This window comes from Musca autumnalis, unplaced genomic scaffold, assembly GCF_047663935.1.
Source record: "Musca autumnalis isolate F117 unplaced genomic scaffold, ASM4766393v1 scaffold_5, whole genome shotgun sequence".
NCBI classification, from domain to species: domain Eukaryota; kingdom Metazoa; phylum Arthropoda; class Insecta; order Diptera; family Muscidae; genus Musca; species Musca autumnalis.
In genome coordinates, this window is record NW_027412088.1 from 102,750,558 (window position 1) to 102,766,081 (window position 15,524).

The following is a 15,524-nucleotide window of genomic DNA, read 5'->3' on the forward strand; positions in this document are numbered from 1 at the left end:
TATGATTAGAATTCATGCATTTGTTATTATGATAAAAAATCTCGGAGTAAAATATGACTTCAATATATCTTTGATGATCTATTCATATGTAACAGTGCAAATACAAAAATATAAAAATAATGTGAAAGCTATATAAAGTGGAAACTAAATACCAATTTATAAGCTGATTTACACCAAGATTATGATTAATTGTTTGGGGATTTCAAATTATGTAATTAACATAGGTAAGCATAATAATTTCTCCCAAAATTGGAGCATACAATACTTTCTATGACTTACCACTATCTTCAGTCCTTTTTTTTGACGAACGCCGAGGCCTCGATGATCTCCTTATGGACGGAATGTGGATACCTGGACAAAATGATTAAATTATGCTTCATGTATGTTACGTAATTCGAAATCCTTGTTGTGTGTTTTATGGTGTTTTTGTGATTTGATATTCCTTATTCTAGTTAAACTGATTAATGTAGAAGATAATCTAGACAGGAACTTCTTTTCCGAGGTATGATTTCGATGAGTAGAGTATTTTCACACAATGCCGGTATAGAGGATTAATAAAGATGTATTTGGGCGAAGTTGGTTATGGCTGATTATTTCTGTCACTTTCTCTAAATTCACAACCAGCTCTGGATATTTGGCCTTTCCACTGAAAGTCGTATGTACATATGTCGATTGGGTTTTATTCCTTCACAAGCACAAGAATTTGCTTTGGAATCAAGAAGATTGGTAAAGTTGATCTTACAATAGCGCAGCCCTCCTCCTGCACCATAAGCGTTCACAAAAATGGCAGAAAGATAGCCAACAAAGACTACAAGAGGGCTATGGATGGAAGAAATAACCAAATTCACTTTCCGAATAAAAAGAATTCTGCCAAATTTTATTTTACCTGTGCTTATTTTTATGCTGATTGCTTTTTAAACAAATTTTTGGTGTGGTATATGTCAAACACTTGTGTTTGCGTTCGACAAGCGGGGTTATATTTGTGGCAATTTCGATTTTACAAAATCATCGTCAAAATCACTTTTATTTGATTTGTGAAAATTTCGACCGATTTGACGAGAAGGACTTTAGTTACTTTTCAATTTGTGGTTTGATTTATATTTTGTTGTCTGATTAATCAGATAATTAATGATTAAATCAAGGTGTTTTATAATAATATATAATCAAACTTGAACTATTATTCGAATGTTCACAAAAATCTCATGATCTGTATCGTTACAAAGCCACAAAGAAAAAGATCATTTGCATTTTGCTTTGTATACCTTTAGCCCTCTCATGTACCTGGAGAGCAGGCACAATAGAATCTCACCTCTTCCTACATTCTCAAATTGATTAACTATAAACGGAACACTCGAAATTGAAACATGTACTGTTAGTGATCTGGAGTATATTCTATGATCGTATTTCTACCCCACATACTCGGATTTACCAAAGCAAAAAGAACAAAAGAGGAAAAAAAATAAAAAAAAATCAAATCGGACAAAAAACTTTGCGCGGACCTGGGTGCGAACCTGAGTCTCTGGCATCGGAGATCGGCTTCTTATCCACTAGGCTATGACAAGCCTGACTTACCATGCAGTCGAGAGTGTACGTAAGCTTGCCGTGTTGTGTGCACCCACACATGTGAAAGTTTGAGGGTGTCACATACGTGTGATAAGAGAAGAATGAGTTAATAATAGATAATATCGAAAAGAGGGTAGAGCAAAGCATAACTCAGAATAAGGTGGGAGGTGGTATCGATGAATTGCTGGGGTGATGAAGATCATGATGATGAAAAATGTAGATACTAAGATTACCCAGCAAACAATTATGAATGAGTATAGTTAAAGAAATATATAAAGACAATTCATAGTCAAGAAATGTATGCTACGGCTTTGGTTGCAATCACTCATTACAAACCGGGTAATATTAATTCCTTGGATGATAATATTAACCGGCGTATACAATTAACGATCTATAATTTAGGACGAATGTCTTTTGCATGATACGTGCCAGAAGAGTTTCCATCCACATCTTTCAGAATATAATAATGGTTGCCGATTTTTGACTGAACAGTGGCCTTAACAAACAGTGGGGAGAGCTTGGCATTATAATTTTTTGATGCATTGCTCTGAGAAAAATTTCTACGATATACAATTTGACCGACGGTATATGAATTGGGCCTCGTACGCAAATTATAATGTTGCCTGTTTGTGTTGTAAGCTTCGGATATGTTTTTCCGCAGATCTCTCCTGATCAGTGAAAGCTGATCTTCTCGATTTAACCGAACTGTGGGCTCATCCAAAAGGCTAACATTTCGCAGTAATTTATAGGAATCTCCATGCGTTATCATATTTAAGCCGAAAGTTGCGAAATAAGGAGAGTATTTTATGGTTTGATGAACTGAGTTCCTGAGGGCACAGCTTATTTCAGAAATGTGTTCATCCCACATTTTGTGGTCTTGTTTTAAATACGAACGAATACCAGAGATAATAGAACGGTTGACCCTCTCCGAGGCGTTGGATTGGGGACTGTACAACGCCGTATAAATATGTTTTATTCCAAGTTTGGTCAGAAAAACATTAAATGCATGGGCTTTAAATTGTGAGCCGTTATCACTTACTAAATACTCTGGTACACCGTAAACGTGAAAAATTTGTTCCAAAAGGAATTTTTGAACACATGTAGAATTGAAATTTCGCAGTGGGCACAACCAATGATACTTTGTTAGGTGATCTAACACAATAAAAAGGCCAATGTGACCATTCTTGGACCTAGGGTATGGTCCCAGGAAATCGACATATAGTCGTTGGAAGGGTCTTGTGGTATGAATTTGATTACCCATCTCTGGTTTCAATATCATATTAGGAGGTTTTGTAACCTTACAAACCTCACAGTCTCTTACAAAATTTCGCACATCGGTCAGTAGACCTGGCCAATAAAAGTTTCGACGAATCAGTTCGACGGTTTTATACATGCCCCCGTGGGCTGCTGTTGGCGAGCTATGGAAACGAGATATAATGGTTAGGCGAAGATTTTTTGGTATCCATAGTTTCCAAGCACTCTCTTCTTGGTGAATATCGCCAGAGTAGTGCTCGGTGCGTATGTAAATGAATTTGTCGACTATTTTAAGGTCCGGATACTTCGAGCTATTCTCCAAAATTTTGGATTTTAGGGCTGTATAATCCGATTCTTCAAAACATGGGGAATTGAGATCTATTTCCGGCTCTGTGAGCTCCAAGACAGATACTTCCTCGGAGGGAATGCGGGACAAGGCATCGGGCACTACGTGATCCTTCCCCTTACGGTGACTTATGGTAAACCGATATGGCTGGAGCTTAAAAACCCATCTGGCCAGCCTGCCAGTCAGGTCTGGTTGACTCATAAGCCACCTTAAGGAGGAATGATCCGTAATGACCTCGAAGTCCTGAAGCTCCAGGTAACATCGGAATCTCTTAATAGCCTCGATGGCAGCCAGACATTCCCTTTCCGTTACGCTGTAGTTGCGTTGGGAGGTATTTAGCTTCTTTGACATGAAGGCTATCGGTCGTTCTTCCCCCTTATCATCAAGTTGCACAAGGACTGCACCAATACCAAAATCCGATGCATCGCAGTGCAGGTAGAACTTTTTCCTAAAGTCGGGATTGGCAAGAACGGGAGCGGTGGTCAGACGCTTCTTCACTTCTTCGAAAGCGGCATTTGCTTCCGGAGTCCAGATAAACTTTTTCCTTGTGGACAATGTTTCCGTAATTGGAAATGTAAGTGAAGAGAAGTTTTCAATGAAGCGTCTGTACCAACCAGCTAGTCCCAAGAATCCACGAACTTGCTTGATGGTTTTTGGTACAGGCCATCGTGCAACCGATTCGACCTTATCGGGATCTGTCTGTATGCCACCATGGCCGATGACATAGCCTAAATATTTCACCTGTGTTACACAGAACTGACACTTCTCTATGTTTAGAGTCAGGTTGGCGTTTCTGAATTCTTGTGCTATTCTGGCAAGGATGGATATATGAGAGGAAAAATCTTCGGTTATGATGACCAGGTCGTCGAGGTACCCGAACACGCAATGCTTAAGGTCTGGCGGTATTATTTGGTCCATTAAACGGCACATGGTCTGCGGTGCAGTGCACAGACCAAAAGGCATTACCGTGAACTGGTACAACGGCCGACCTGGTATAGTAAACGCCGTTAAAGGTTTTGACTTCTCACATAATCCAATTTGCCAATAGGCATCTTTCAAGTCAAGTTTGGTAATTACGTGGGCTTTGGGCAAACGAGCGAATATACCCTCGATGCTGGGAAGTGGGTAAGCATCTTTTGCTGTGACTTGATTAAGCCGACGAGCATCAAGACAAAGTCTGACCTTGTTTGGCTTTAAAACCAAACGCATTGGGGAACTCCATGGAGATGACGATGGTTCAATAACCCCTAACGCAAGCATTCTATCAATTTCTTGGAACATTAAGTTCTCAACAGCGGGAGAAACTGGATAGAATCGCTGCTTAATGGGTTTTGCGTCCCCAACGTCTATCTCATGTTCAATTAGTTTAGTTCGCCCTAAGCCCTGTTTTGAAAAGTTTGGAAAAAGCTCAACTATACAGTTGAGTTGGTTCTGCTGATGGACAGTCAGAGGAAATTTTTGGGTCTTGGTTGAAATTTCTGATTTAGAAATATTACATAGTTCTGAATTTGGAAATTGTAAGTAGTCAGTTTGTGGATTCTGAAAGGCTGATGGATCGGAAACAATTGCTGGTTCAAACAGATCAGGAGCGAGATTGAATGCTCTCCAAAAGTCTAAACCCAATATGACCCTCTGGGTTATGGAAGGAACGATGAGCATTTTTAACCGCCGAGTCTCATTACGAAAAGTAACCTCAACATCTAAAAATCCTAGTGTTTTTTGTATAGTACCATCAGCTGTCTTAACACCTGACTTGCTAGGCACATATTGTTCAAGGTCCGAGAAATCTTCTAGTGCTAAATTAGACCCTATACAGGAGACATTTGCCCCAGTATCCAGGAGACCACACTCACTGTATTTTAGGAATTTAATTCGGGCGTAATACCTTTTGTCGTTGGTATTATTTACAATGGATGAGATAATAAGTTTGCTGGTTAGTTTTCGTCTCTTGAAGTACGATCTTAACCGAAGCGTCGAACGTTTTGGTCTTTGCCTAGGGATATTTTGAATACTGTTTATTTGAAAAATTTTGTCACGTTTATTTAAATATTCCTTATATCGCTCATGATAAGGACGAATGGGCCATAATATTTTGGCTGAGTCATTAACAATTGGTTCAGGTCGTTTTAAAATAGTTATGAGGGGTGGTGAATCGCCATGTAAATTTGTATTAGTGGATTCAGTACGAGTTATGGTTGTTTCTGGGGTTGATTGGGGCGTGAGAAGTTTTTTGCAAGTCCTAACTTTTTTTCGGCACAGCGCACACATTGTGGTTTATATACCTTTTTTGTGCCGCAACCATAACAAAAAACTGTGCGAGGTTGCACACAATCGTCCCAGAAATGTCCAGACTGGTCGCAGTTCCAACATTTAGGTGGATTTGAATTGTGGTTGACTGCGTCAACGAAAACTTGGCCATTGGAATCAGTATTTAATTCTTCAGAACTATCGATTTCAGCTATGTTTCGCCTAAAAGCTGCATTTGGGTTCGATTGTGATTTTATTGCGACATTTTTTCTATAAGACTCCTCTGCAAACAACTTTTCTCGTCGTTGAACCAGATTCCGTAAATGAGCAATGGTAAAGACTGGGACATACAACAGCTCATGGCGGATTTCTGGTCTTAGATTTCTGACCAAAATCTCTACGAGTTCTTCCTCAGGCAAAGGATGTTCTAACCTGTCCACAATAGAGCAGACGGAATCATAAAAGGATTCAAAATTTTCTCCTGATCTCATCTTGCGATTTCTTATTTCCTCCTTAATTTCGAAACTTGATCGCATGTCTTTGAATTGGCATTTCAAAGCAGCGCAAAAAGAGGACCATTCTATGGAGTCTGTCTGTTTGTGGTACCTCCAATACCACTCTCTAGCTTTTCCTGTTAACAGGACGGGGAGGTTTTTGCATATAATAGAGAAATTATTCTCAAAATGTTCTTGAGTCAATGATTTTATGCGATAGAGAAATTCTTCGACTGTAAGTCCAGTACTGGAGCCGTCAAACTTGACGTTCCAATTTTGGATGATTGCAGTCAACTTCTCTGGCCTTGAAGAGATCATTTGGTCAATTTGGCTACAACTCTGTCTACGACTGTTAAACTGTTGATTATTGTGATTATTGTTTATAAGAAATTGTGGATCTTGAACTCCTGGTTGTGGACCATTTGTTTCAGTATAAGATTGTAGATTTAAATTTTCAAAAAATTTTGCAATATTTTTTTCAATCATGTCATTGATTTTGGCATAGTCAATTTTGGTTGAATTTTTAGATGAAGATTTGGGATTATTATTCCCTGGATTGTTTTGAGGCGGATTATTGTTATTCCCCACCGGAGAATAAGGTTCAATTATGTCCATCAAGCTATCTGGGTTTGTTTGAGAAGTAGTATTGAAGTCAAAAATTTCTGTAGAAAGTGCTTTACTGAAATTTCGTGTTATAGGTCGACTTGCCTGCGCTCCTCTACCCTTGCCTCTATTTGCTATTGCCTTAAGCTTTTGAAAGTTGGTTGTTTGGGTGGCGGTCTCCACCAAAGTATTTTCGTTTATGTCCGTAGCACTATGGTGTTTTCGCAAGTCTGCTAGCTGACATGGTAATTTACAGTGTGGGCATTCAGCCGATGTAGACAACGCCTGCTCAACACAAGTGCGATGAAACTTATGACCACACGTTTTAATAGAATAACATTCTTGAGAATCAAACTGTATAACTTCTTCGCAAACACTACATTTATCCTCAGCAGAAGCAATGGAATGTGCTCCTAAAGAAAAACCTAGCAAAGAAGGAGGGGGACTACGTTGAGTCATTTTTAAACCTTAGTTTAATTTCCACAAAATTAAAAAAAAAAAAATTATGAGTAGACGCAAAAGAAAATTTGTATTTCCTTTGTAAAATTTTTCAATACCGTTCCAAAAAACGTTGAAATAATCAAAAGATAAGTATTAACATATATTTTCCATATGGCTATGTGATGATGTATTAATGGAGTAGAACGATAATATAGAGAAAACGACAAACAATTTAATAACTATAATTGGGCTATGGTGTGAATATTTCTGGTAAGCATTGATGATACTTTGACAAACAAGCCTGCCGATTATCTTCTTTAATCTGAACTATTATCTAGGGACTTTATGACGCAACTTGCTGAGATAAAGTGAATCCACTATTAAATAGGAGGCTCGTAGCTTAGTCAAAGAATGAGCAACCCATACTGAAATAATCACGAACGAATAATAAAACGCCCTTCGGTCGATTTGATCTCGTATTGAAAAGGTTATTGGATAGTTTCCAGGTCTACTATCCGACACAATCAGATAATAGCATATCCGTAGAAGTCCAATAACTATTCAAATACGTAGTTCAAACCGAACAAATGACACCTTACCACCGTTTCTAAAAAAGAACTCTATTTATATCACCGGTCTATTGTCTATTAGGGCTCTACAAGAAATCTGAAAATCAGGTAATCTTGGGATAAAATTTGGTTAAACGATTACTGAACCAAAAAAAAAAAAAACTCAAGCTCATATTTGTCTTCAGATAAAAAATATCGAAAACAATATGTATACCAAATTTTTAAAGTCACTTAAGCCCCACGCCAGGCGCCATTTATTTATGTAATGTACAACTTCGGTTAACTAGGTAACACCTAATTACCTCATTGTATGAGAAGTAGGGAAGTAGCTAGAAATCAAAACAGTTCTCTAGACGCCAAAAGGACTGGGAGCCATAATAAGCTAGCTTCAGTCAGTTGGGGGGTTCGTGTCCCCTTGACGTTCTAGCACCTACCCTCAACATAAACAAAGTATTTGTATATAGACTCCCATAAACTGAAACTATATTATGACAAAAAAACAACAACAACTCATAATGAGGTTGAACAGAAATAATAACCCCAACTATTGGAAACAGATTGCATTATTTACCGTTTTCTACTACAAAACAATGAAAGATTCCTGGTGTTTTGGAATCTGTGGCCTCTTGACCCTTCCCATCCTTGGTCTTCTTGGCACGTATGTTTTAGCAAAGACCCCCTTATCCGCAATGGTACTTCGTTCTACTCCTACATCATAGCCATAAAATCAAAACTTTACAGATTCATTTTAAGATCAGATCTGACAACAGAATTCATTTATTTAATATAATAAAACCTACTGTAAATTTCATTTACAAAGCTACTTTAAATTTATTTGGGTATAATCAAACTAGTTTGATAGAACATGTTTGATATCTGTATAATTATGCTCTAATAGAAAAGTGAATCAGAATGCAACGTATGTACTGAAACTTAGTGGTACACTCAATGGATGTTAATGATAATTAACAAGTCTTATTTTACTCCAATTTGCAGATAATGATGTGCATTTAAATGAGTGTAGAATTGACTACAGGTTACAAAATGGAGGTTTCAGGAAAAAACACCCCTATGAGCAGAAAAACTGACGGTTTATATTTTTAAGAAAATGTTTGAGAAGATATGATTAGAATTCATGCATTTGTTATTATGATAAAAAATCTCGGAGTAAAATATGACTTCAATATATCTTTGATGATCTATTCATATGTAACAGTGCAAATACAAAAATATAAAAATAATGTGAAAGCTATATAAAGTGGAAACTAAATACCAATTTATAAGCTGATTTACACCAAGATTATGATTAATTGTTTGGGGATTTCAAATTATGTAATTAACATAGGTAAGCATAATAATTTCTCCCAAAATTGGAGCATACAATACTTTCTATGACTTACCACTATCTTCAGTCCTTTTTTTTGACGAACGCCGAGGCCTCGATGATCTCCTTATGGACGGAATGTGGATACCTGGACAAAATGATTAAATTATGCTTCATGTATGTTACGTAATTCGAAATCCTTGTTGTGTGTTTTATGGTGTTTTTGTGATTTGATATTCCTTATTCTAGTTAAACTGATTAATGTAGAAGATAATCTAGACAGGAACTTCTTTTCCGAGGTATGATTTCGATGAGTAGAGTATTTTCACACAATGCCGGTATAGAGGATTAATAAAGATGTATTTGGGCGAAGTTGGTTATGGCTGATTATTTCTGTCACTTTCTCTAAATTCACAACCAGCTCTGGATATTTGGCCTTTCCACTGAAAGTCGTATGTACATATGTCGATTGGGTTTTATTCCTTCACAAGCACAAGAATTTGCTTTGGAATCAAGAAGATTGGTAAAGTTGATCTTACAATAGCGCAGCCCTCCTCCTGCACCATAAGCGTTCACAAAAATGGCAGAAAGATAGCCAACAAAGACTACAAGAGGGCTATGGATGGAAGAAATAACCAAATTCACTTTCCGAATAAAAAGAATTCTGCCAAATTTTATTTTACCTGTGCTTATTTTTATGCTGATTGCTTTTTAAACAAATTTTTGGTGTGGTATATGTCAAACACTTGTGTTTGCGTTCGACAAGCGGGGTTATATTTGTGGCAATTTCGATTTTACAAAATCATCGTCAAAATCACTTTTATTTGATTTGTGAAAATTTCGACCGATTTGACGAGAAGGACTTTAGTTACTTTTCAATTTGTGGTTTGATTTATATTTTGTTGTCTGATTAATCAGATAATTAATGATTAAATCAAGGTGTTTTATAATAATATATAATCAAACTTGAACTATTATTCGAATGTTCACAAAAATCTCATGATCTGTATCGTTACAAAGCCACAAAGAAAAAGATCATTTGCATTTTGCTTTGTATACCTTTAGCCCTCTCATGTACCTGGAGAGCAGGCACAATAGAATCTCACCTCTTCCTACATTCTCAAATTGATTAACTATAAACGGAACACTCGAAATTGAAACATGTACTGTTAGTGATCTGGAGTATATTCTATGATCGTATTTCTACCCCACATACTCGGATTTACCAAAGCAAAAAGAACAAAAGAGGAAAAAAAATAAAAAAAAATCAAATCGGACAAAAAACTTTGCGCGGACCTGGGTGCGAACCTGAGTCTCTGGCATCGGAGATCGGCTTCTTATCCACTAGGCTATGACAAGCCTGACTTACCATGCAGTCGAGAGTGTACGTAAGCTTGCCGTGTTGTGTGCACCCACACATGTGAAAGTTTGAGGGTGTCACATACGTGTGATAAGAGAAGAATGAGTTAATAATAGATAATATCGAAAAGAGGGTAGAGCAAAGCATAACTCAGAATAAGGTGGGAGGTGGTATCGATGAATTGCTGGGGTGATGAAGATCATGATGATGAAAAATGTAGATACTAAGATTACCCAGCAAACAATTATGAATGAGTATAGTTAAAGAAATATATAAAGACAATTCATAGTCAAGAAATGTATGCTACGGCTTTGGTTGCAATCACTCATTACATCCCAGACGAGTCCTTAAACCCGAAAGAGTGGTCCGATATAGTCGATATTCGGACATAATTCTAGGATGTAAGGAACGAAACGGTGTCTACGTATGGAGCAAATCGGTTTCTACTTTCGAGGGTTACTTAAGGTACTACCCAGTTAAGTTGGCGCAGACAGGTTTTTTTTTTAGATTTGAGAGATCTCAAGAAGTATGGATGTGCCACCGAAAAACTTTTTGGAAAAAATTCAAAACGATCCAAAATGAGCTGTTCGACTGTTCTTTTTCCAATGTTGTGTGGGTGGTACCCGAAGGACGGGATCGATATATATGGTCCATATTCCAACCTAATACATGTCTAGATGAAATAATACGATGTGCAAAGTTTGGACCTACCAGAACCCCGCTGCGAGAGTTATTTTGCGGATTTGCCAGTTTAGTTGGTTTCGTCAAGGGGGCTGCAAGGACAATATGCTGAAAAAATTCAAAACGATCCGAGAGGAGGTCTTAAACTTCACTTTTTCCGAAACCAAAAGTGAACCAAATCGGTTAGTCCCATCGATAGTTATCGTGGGCACCATTTTAGCGAAAAAATTTGAACTTCTATGGGGGAGGTACCGGAAGTATTGGACCGATATGACCCATCTTCTAATTTAAACTAAGTTTAGACAAAATATTACGAATGCCGGATTTTGAACCCGATCGGTTACTTCGTTCGGGAGCTATCGAGCGCACCAGCCAGACAGAAGGACAGTCGGATGGAAATTGCAAAATCGACTGCAAATTGTCTGAAATAGATTTCGACCATACCTACTTGGGGTCTAAATGCTTTCTTGGTCGTATCAAAGTACCTTCTTTAGCCTAAAGCAGAGATGCTCTTCTTTGCAAAGACAGTTACTCAACGATCCCACTGAGTTGTCTTTGCATTTGCTTTTCTCCCTTACGTACACTGTGCGTGAACAAAAACAAACAAAAAACATCACTTGGTTGTTGCTCGTTTCGTTTTGGTTGTATTTCTATAGTTGTCGCTGGCCTAAAGGTTGAGGGTATAAACAGTGGGCGCAAGGGCGGTGTCAATTTTTCTTTCAGTAATGGTTAGCACGTCCGCCTTGCACTCAGAAGGTCTGCGGTTCGAATCCCAGGTCAAGCAACATCAAATTTTCAACGGTGGCAAAACTCCCCCTCAGTAATGCTGGCGACATTTCCTGAGTATTTAAGCCTTGAAAAACTTCTCTACAAGTGGTGTCGTTAGACACGCCGTTCGGACTCGGCAATAAAAAGTAGGTCCCATATCATTGAGCTAATATGAATCGGCGTGAACTCATTGATATGAGAGAAGTCTCCCTTGTCCCATCTGGGATGTTTGTGGAACAATTAAATTAAAACTTAAATTGGATTACTATGAAGATCTAAAAAAGGAATTAGCCAATCGGTGTAGCCGTTTTCTGATTTTAGATAAATCGAAAAAAGGGGGCCTGGTCAATTTTTCTTACCGTAAAGAAATAAGTAGGACCATGACCAACATTTACAAAAAAATTGTCCAATTGTCAACTGATGCAATTACCATCGAACGACATTCGATTTTTATTTATACAGATGTATACGTCTTTCGGTCGTTGACCCACCCTAGTGTCTCTTATTAGCAGTCATAGCGGCATATTTAAGTTTTGTTGAATTTATTATTATTCCTCAATTTAGTTTTAATTAAATTTACATTTTAATTAATAAATGAAAGCAAACCTTATAATTTGTCTAATATTACCCGCATACATTGTAGGGTACCCCTCAGCAGTACACACAACTTATTCATTCATATTCTCCATTACTACCACCACTAAAACCATTTTGAGAATGGGGTGTTATGGTGGCCGCAATTAGTCACTGATTGTAACGCAGCGCGCAAACACTTGTGGCTTGAAGGCATCTGCTGTCGGGCACGCTCAACCACAAACCTTCTACGAAAACAGACAATGTGAAAAAATTGAATTCGAAAATTTGATTGTAAAAATAATACGAAAAAAGAGCCCCATTAACAAATAAAGCTATCATTTCTAAAACTTAAAGTGGCGTGTGTTCGTTCGTTTTTTTGCTAAACTCTTAAGACGGACTTACAACATAAGCTCACATACACATGACTGTTGTGAGTGCGCGTGGGTGTGTGAAACAGAATATTCAAATCAAAACAAAAATTTAAATAAACATTAGCAGTTGAACAGAAGCTGAAACCAAACAAAACAACAAAAAAACTTGAAAATGTATACAAACGAATTGATGAATCACATCAGTGATTATTTGCAACGCATTATTGAGTTTCAAGTCTTGGATACAACCAAGAACAAAGATCGAGGTAACGAATTGCAGTTTTTTATTTCTGATGTAACGAGAAATATAATGCCTAAAATATGCTCTGTTAGGTGTCAAATTTTCATTTCTATTGCTTTTGTAATTACGAATATTTTGCAATACATACAGTGGCGGCCATATAATTAAGAACGACATCGTATTAAAAAGTATTTGACTTGCTACGTTCCAAATATTTGAATATTTATATGGAACAAAATTTGTGAATAAAGTACACGGTAAGCACTTTCAAATAAAGCCAAAACATGTTTTAATTCTCCCTCGTTTATACGAAAGAAACCGTGATTTATTAAAATAGTCATAAATCGACCTGGCCACATAATTAAGAACGATATAAGTTAAGGTTACTTTAAGGTAATTTTCGTACACAATATGTGAATATATCGTTATGTATTTTAGAAATCGGTTACTTTGTTTAATTTTTAGTATCAAATGTCCTTCATTGGTACATATTATTGAGTCTAAGTTTGATAATTAGGGCATACCTAAGGTTTTCCAAAATTTGCCCATAATTTGACGAATTTATTTTATTTTTGGGATCTAAAGCCACAGTTTTGGCTTCCTCTCATCCCCTCTACGACGCTCTGAAGGATACCCTGTGATTGTCGTTCCATAGTCGGCGCTTATTTACCCTTAAATTGGGTTTTATCCCACTTCTTTGTGTCCTTTACGAGGGAATTGTCTGGGAAATAGTTTCGTATTAGCCATTTCCACCTTATAAATCGGTAGGATTGTTGTCTACAGGTAGTAGACAGGAAATAAAACAATAATTTCGTTTTGTACAAAAAATTGGCCTAACGGTACACCGAACAAAAATGAAAGGTTTAATATTTTGAAAGCCTTCATTGCACAATGTCTTTGTGGGTGTGGTAGGCATAGTTATGTAAGACTTTTTAATCAATGAAGCTCATATTAATATCAAAACCAGTCAAATCAATAATTTTTATGGATGAAAATACAATTTTTGTATAAACTAATGTCTGATGTACATACACAAAATTGTTGTGGAATTCGAGCATTCAAAACATTAGTTAATAAATGTTATATTCGGTGTGGAATTCTTCCAATTCGTGTATATACCTTATATTATTGTTTCATTTCCTGTCTATTACCTGCAGACAAAAATCCTACCGCTTTATAAGGTGGAAATGGCTCTTACGAAACTATTTCCCAGGCAATTCCCTCGTAAAGGACTCAAACAAGTGGGATAAAAGCCAATTTAAGGGTAAATAAGCACCGATTATGGAACGATAATCACAGGGTATCCTTCAGAGCGTCGTAGCGGGGATGAGAGGAAGCCAAAACTGTGGCTTTAGATCCCAAAAACAAAATAAATTCGTCAAATTATGGGCAAATTTTGGAAAACCTTAGGTATGCCCTAATTATCAAACCTAGACTCAATAATATGTACCATTGAAGGACATTTGATACTAAAAATTAATCAAAGTAACCGATTTCTAAAATACATAACGATATATTCACATATTGTGTATGAAAATTACCTTAAAATAACCTTTACTTATATCGTTCTTAATTATGTGGCCAGGTCGATTTATGACTATTTTAATAAATCGTGGTTTCTTTCGTATAAACGAGGGGGAATTATAACATGTTTTGGCTTTATTTGAAAGTGCTTACCGTGTACTTTATTTACAAATTTTGTTCCATATAAATATTCAAATATTTGGAACGTAGCAAGTCAAATACTTTTTAATACGATGTCGTTCTTAATTATATGGCCGCCACTGTATCTTGTGCCTCAAATAATTGAAAAAATAAAAGTTTTGAATTAAATCCCCCAGTTATCTATTTCATTTTTATCAGTTATTGTGATATAGACAATTTGCCCTCCCAATGAATTATCAATTGCTTGTTTATTTCTGGTTTTTCTTTTCCTTGGAAATGTGAACAAACATACATGCATACCTATTTACACAATATTCCAAAGGGGTCCCTCTCCCTCACTTAGTCAAATGCATTGTATGCATTCATTTTTATCGTCGGCTTTTGCTTTAGTGAATTTTATTTCTGGCGCAACCGATGAACCCAGGTTTTTGGCATGATAAGCAGGTGAATTTCTTATAGCACACTAAAAATATATTTATTTTGTTTTTACAGTTGTGTACCCATAATCAATTTATTAATTGACCCTTCTAGCTAGAGCAAACCGCCTCTTATCGTGAACGTTGTTTTCGTTAAACAATGCGCTACATTTTGACAATGCAAAGATTGAAATGGATCTTCAAAATGTAACTCAGAATCACTTCACTGAAATATAAAAAACAATGTCATAGATTGAGTGGACTCACAATTAGCACACCTTAAAAAAATCCCTAATTTTGTGAATAATTTCAATATTTTCGTCCATATTCAGTTTTAAATCCCTTTCGTTTGGAAATAAGTTCCAGTCTGCTTGTTATACTCTCCACCAGTCACCGAAATTTCAGAGTGGAAAGAGAATGATATGGGGTACATATTGGGCCCCAAGTACTGATAGAAATTTTAAGTGTTTTATTGTTTTTATCGATCTTTCCATATACAAACAAATTGATTGAGGCAAGCAGTTCATAGAAACAACATGTAAAACCTAATAATCTCGTTCATCTTCGTAGATTTACGAAAAGTGAGGTGTGCTCACCAGCAGTGT

At 36.8% G+C, this 15,524-nt stretch overlaps 1 protein-coding gene across 19 annotated transcripts in view; it reads left to right on the forward strand.

Annotated features, from left to right (window-relative positions):
• LRR (capping protein regulator and myosin 1 linker 1 leucine rich repeat protein) overlaps window positions 1-15,524 on the forward strand; it is a 241,654-nt gene that overhangs the window by 40,141 nt on the left and 185,989 nt on the right. For 12 of the 19 annotated variants that reach the window (XR_012413403.1, XR_012413404.1, XR_012413405.1 and 9 more), the window contains exon 1: window positions 12,389-12,863. The exons of the other annotated variants lie outside the window; for them this stretch is intronic. Coding sequence is in view for 8 of the 12 variants with exons in the window: in XM_073991993.1 (XP_073848094.1) it covers window positions 12,770-12,863 (94 nt within the window). In the remaining 4 variants the exon portion in view is untranslated. Of the gene's footprint in view, window positions 1-12,388; window positions 12,864-15,524 lie in introns of those variants that run through there. 19 annotated transcript variants of the gene reach the window in all.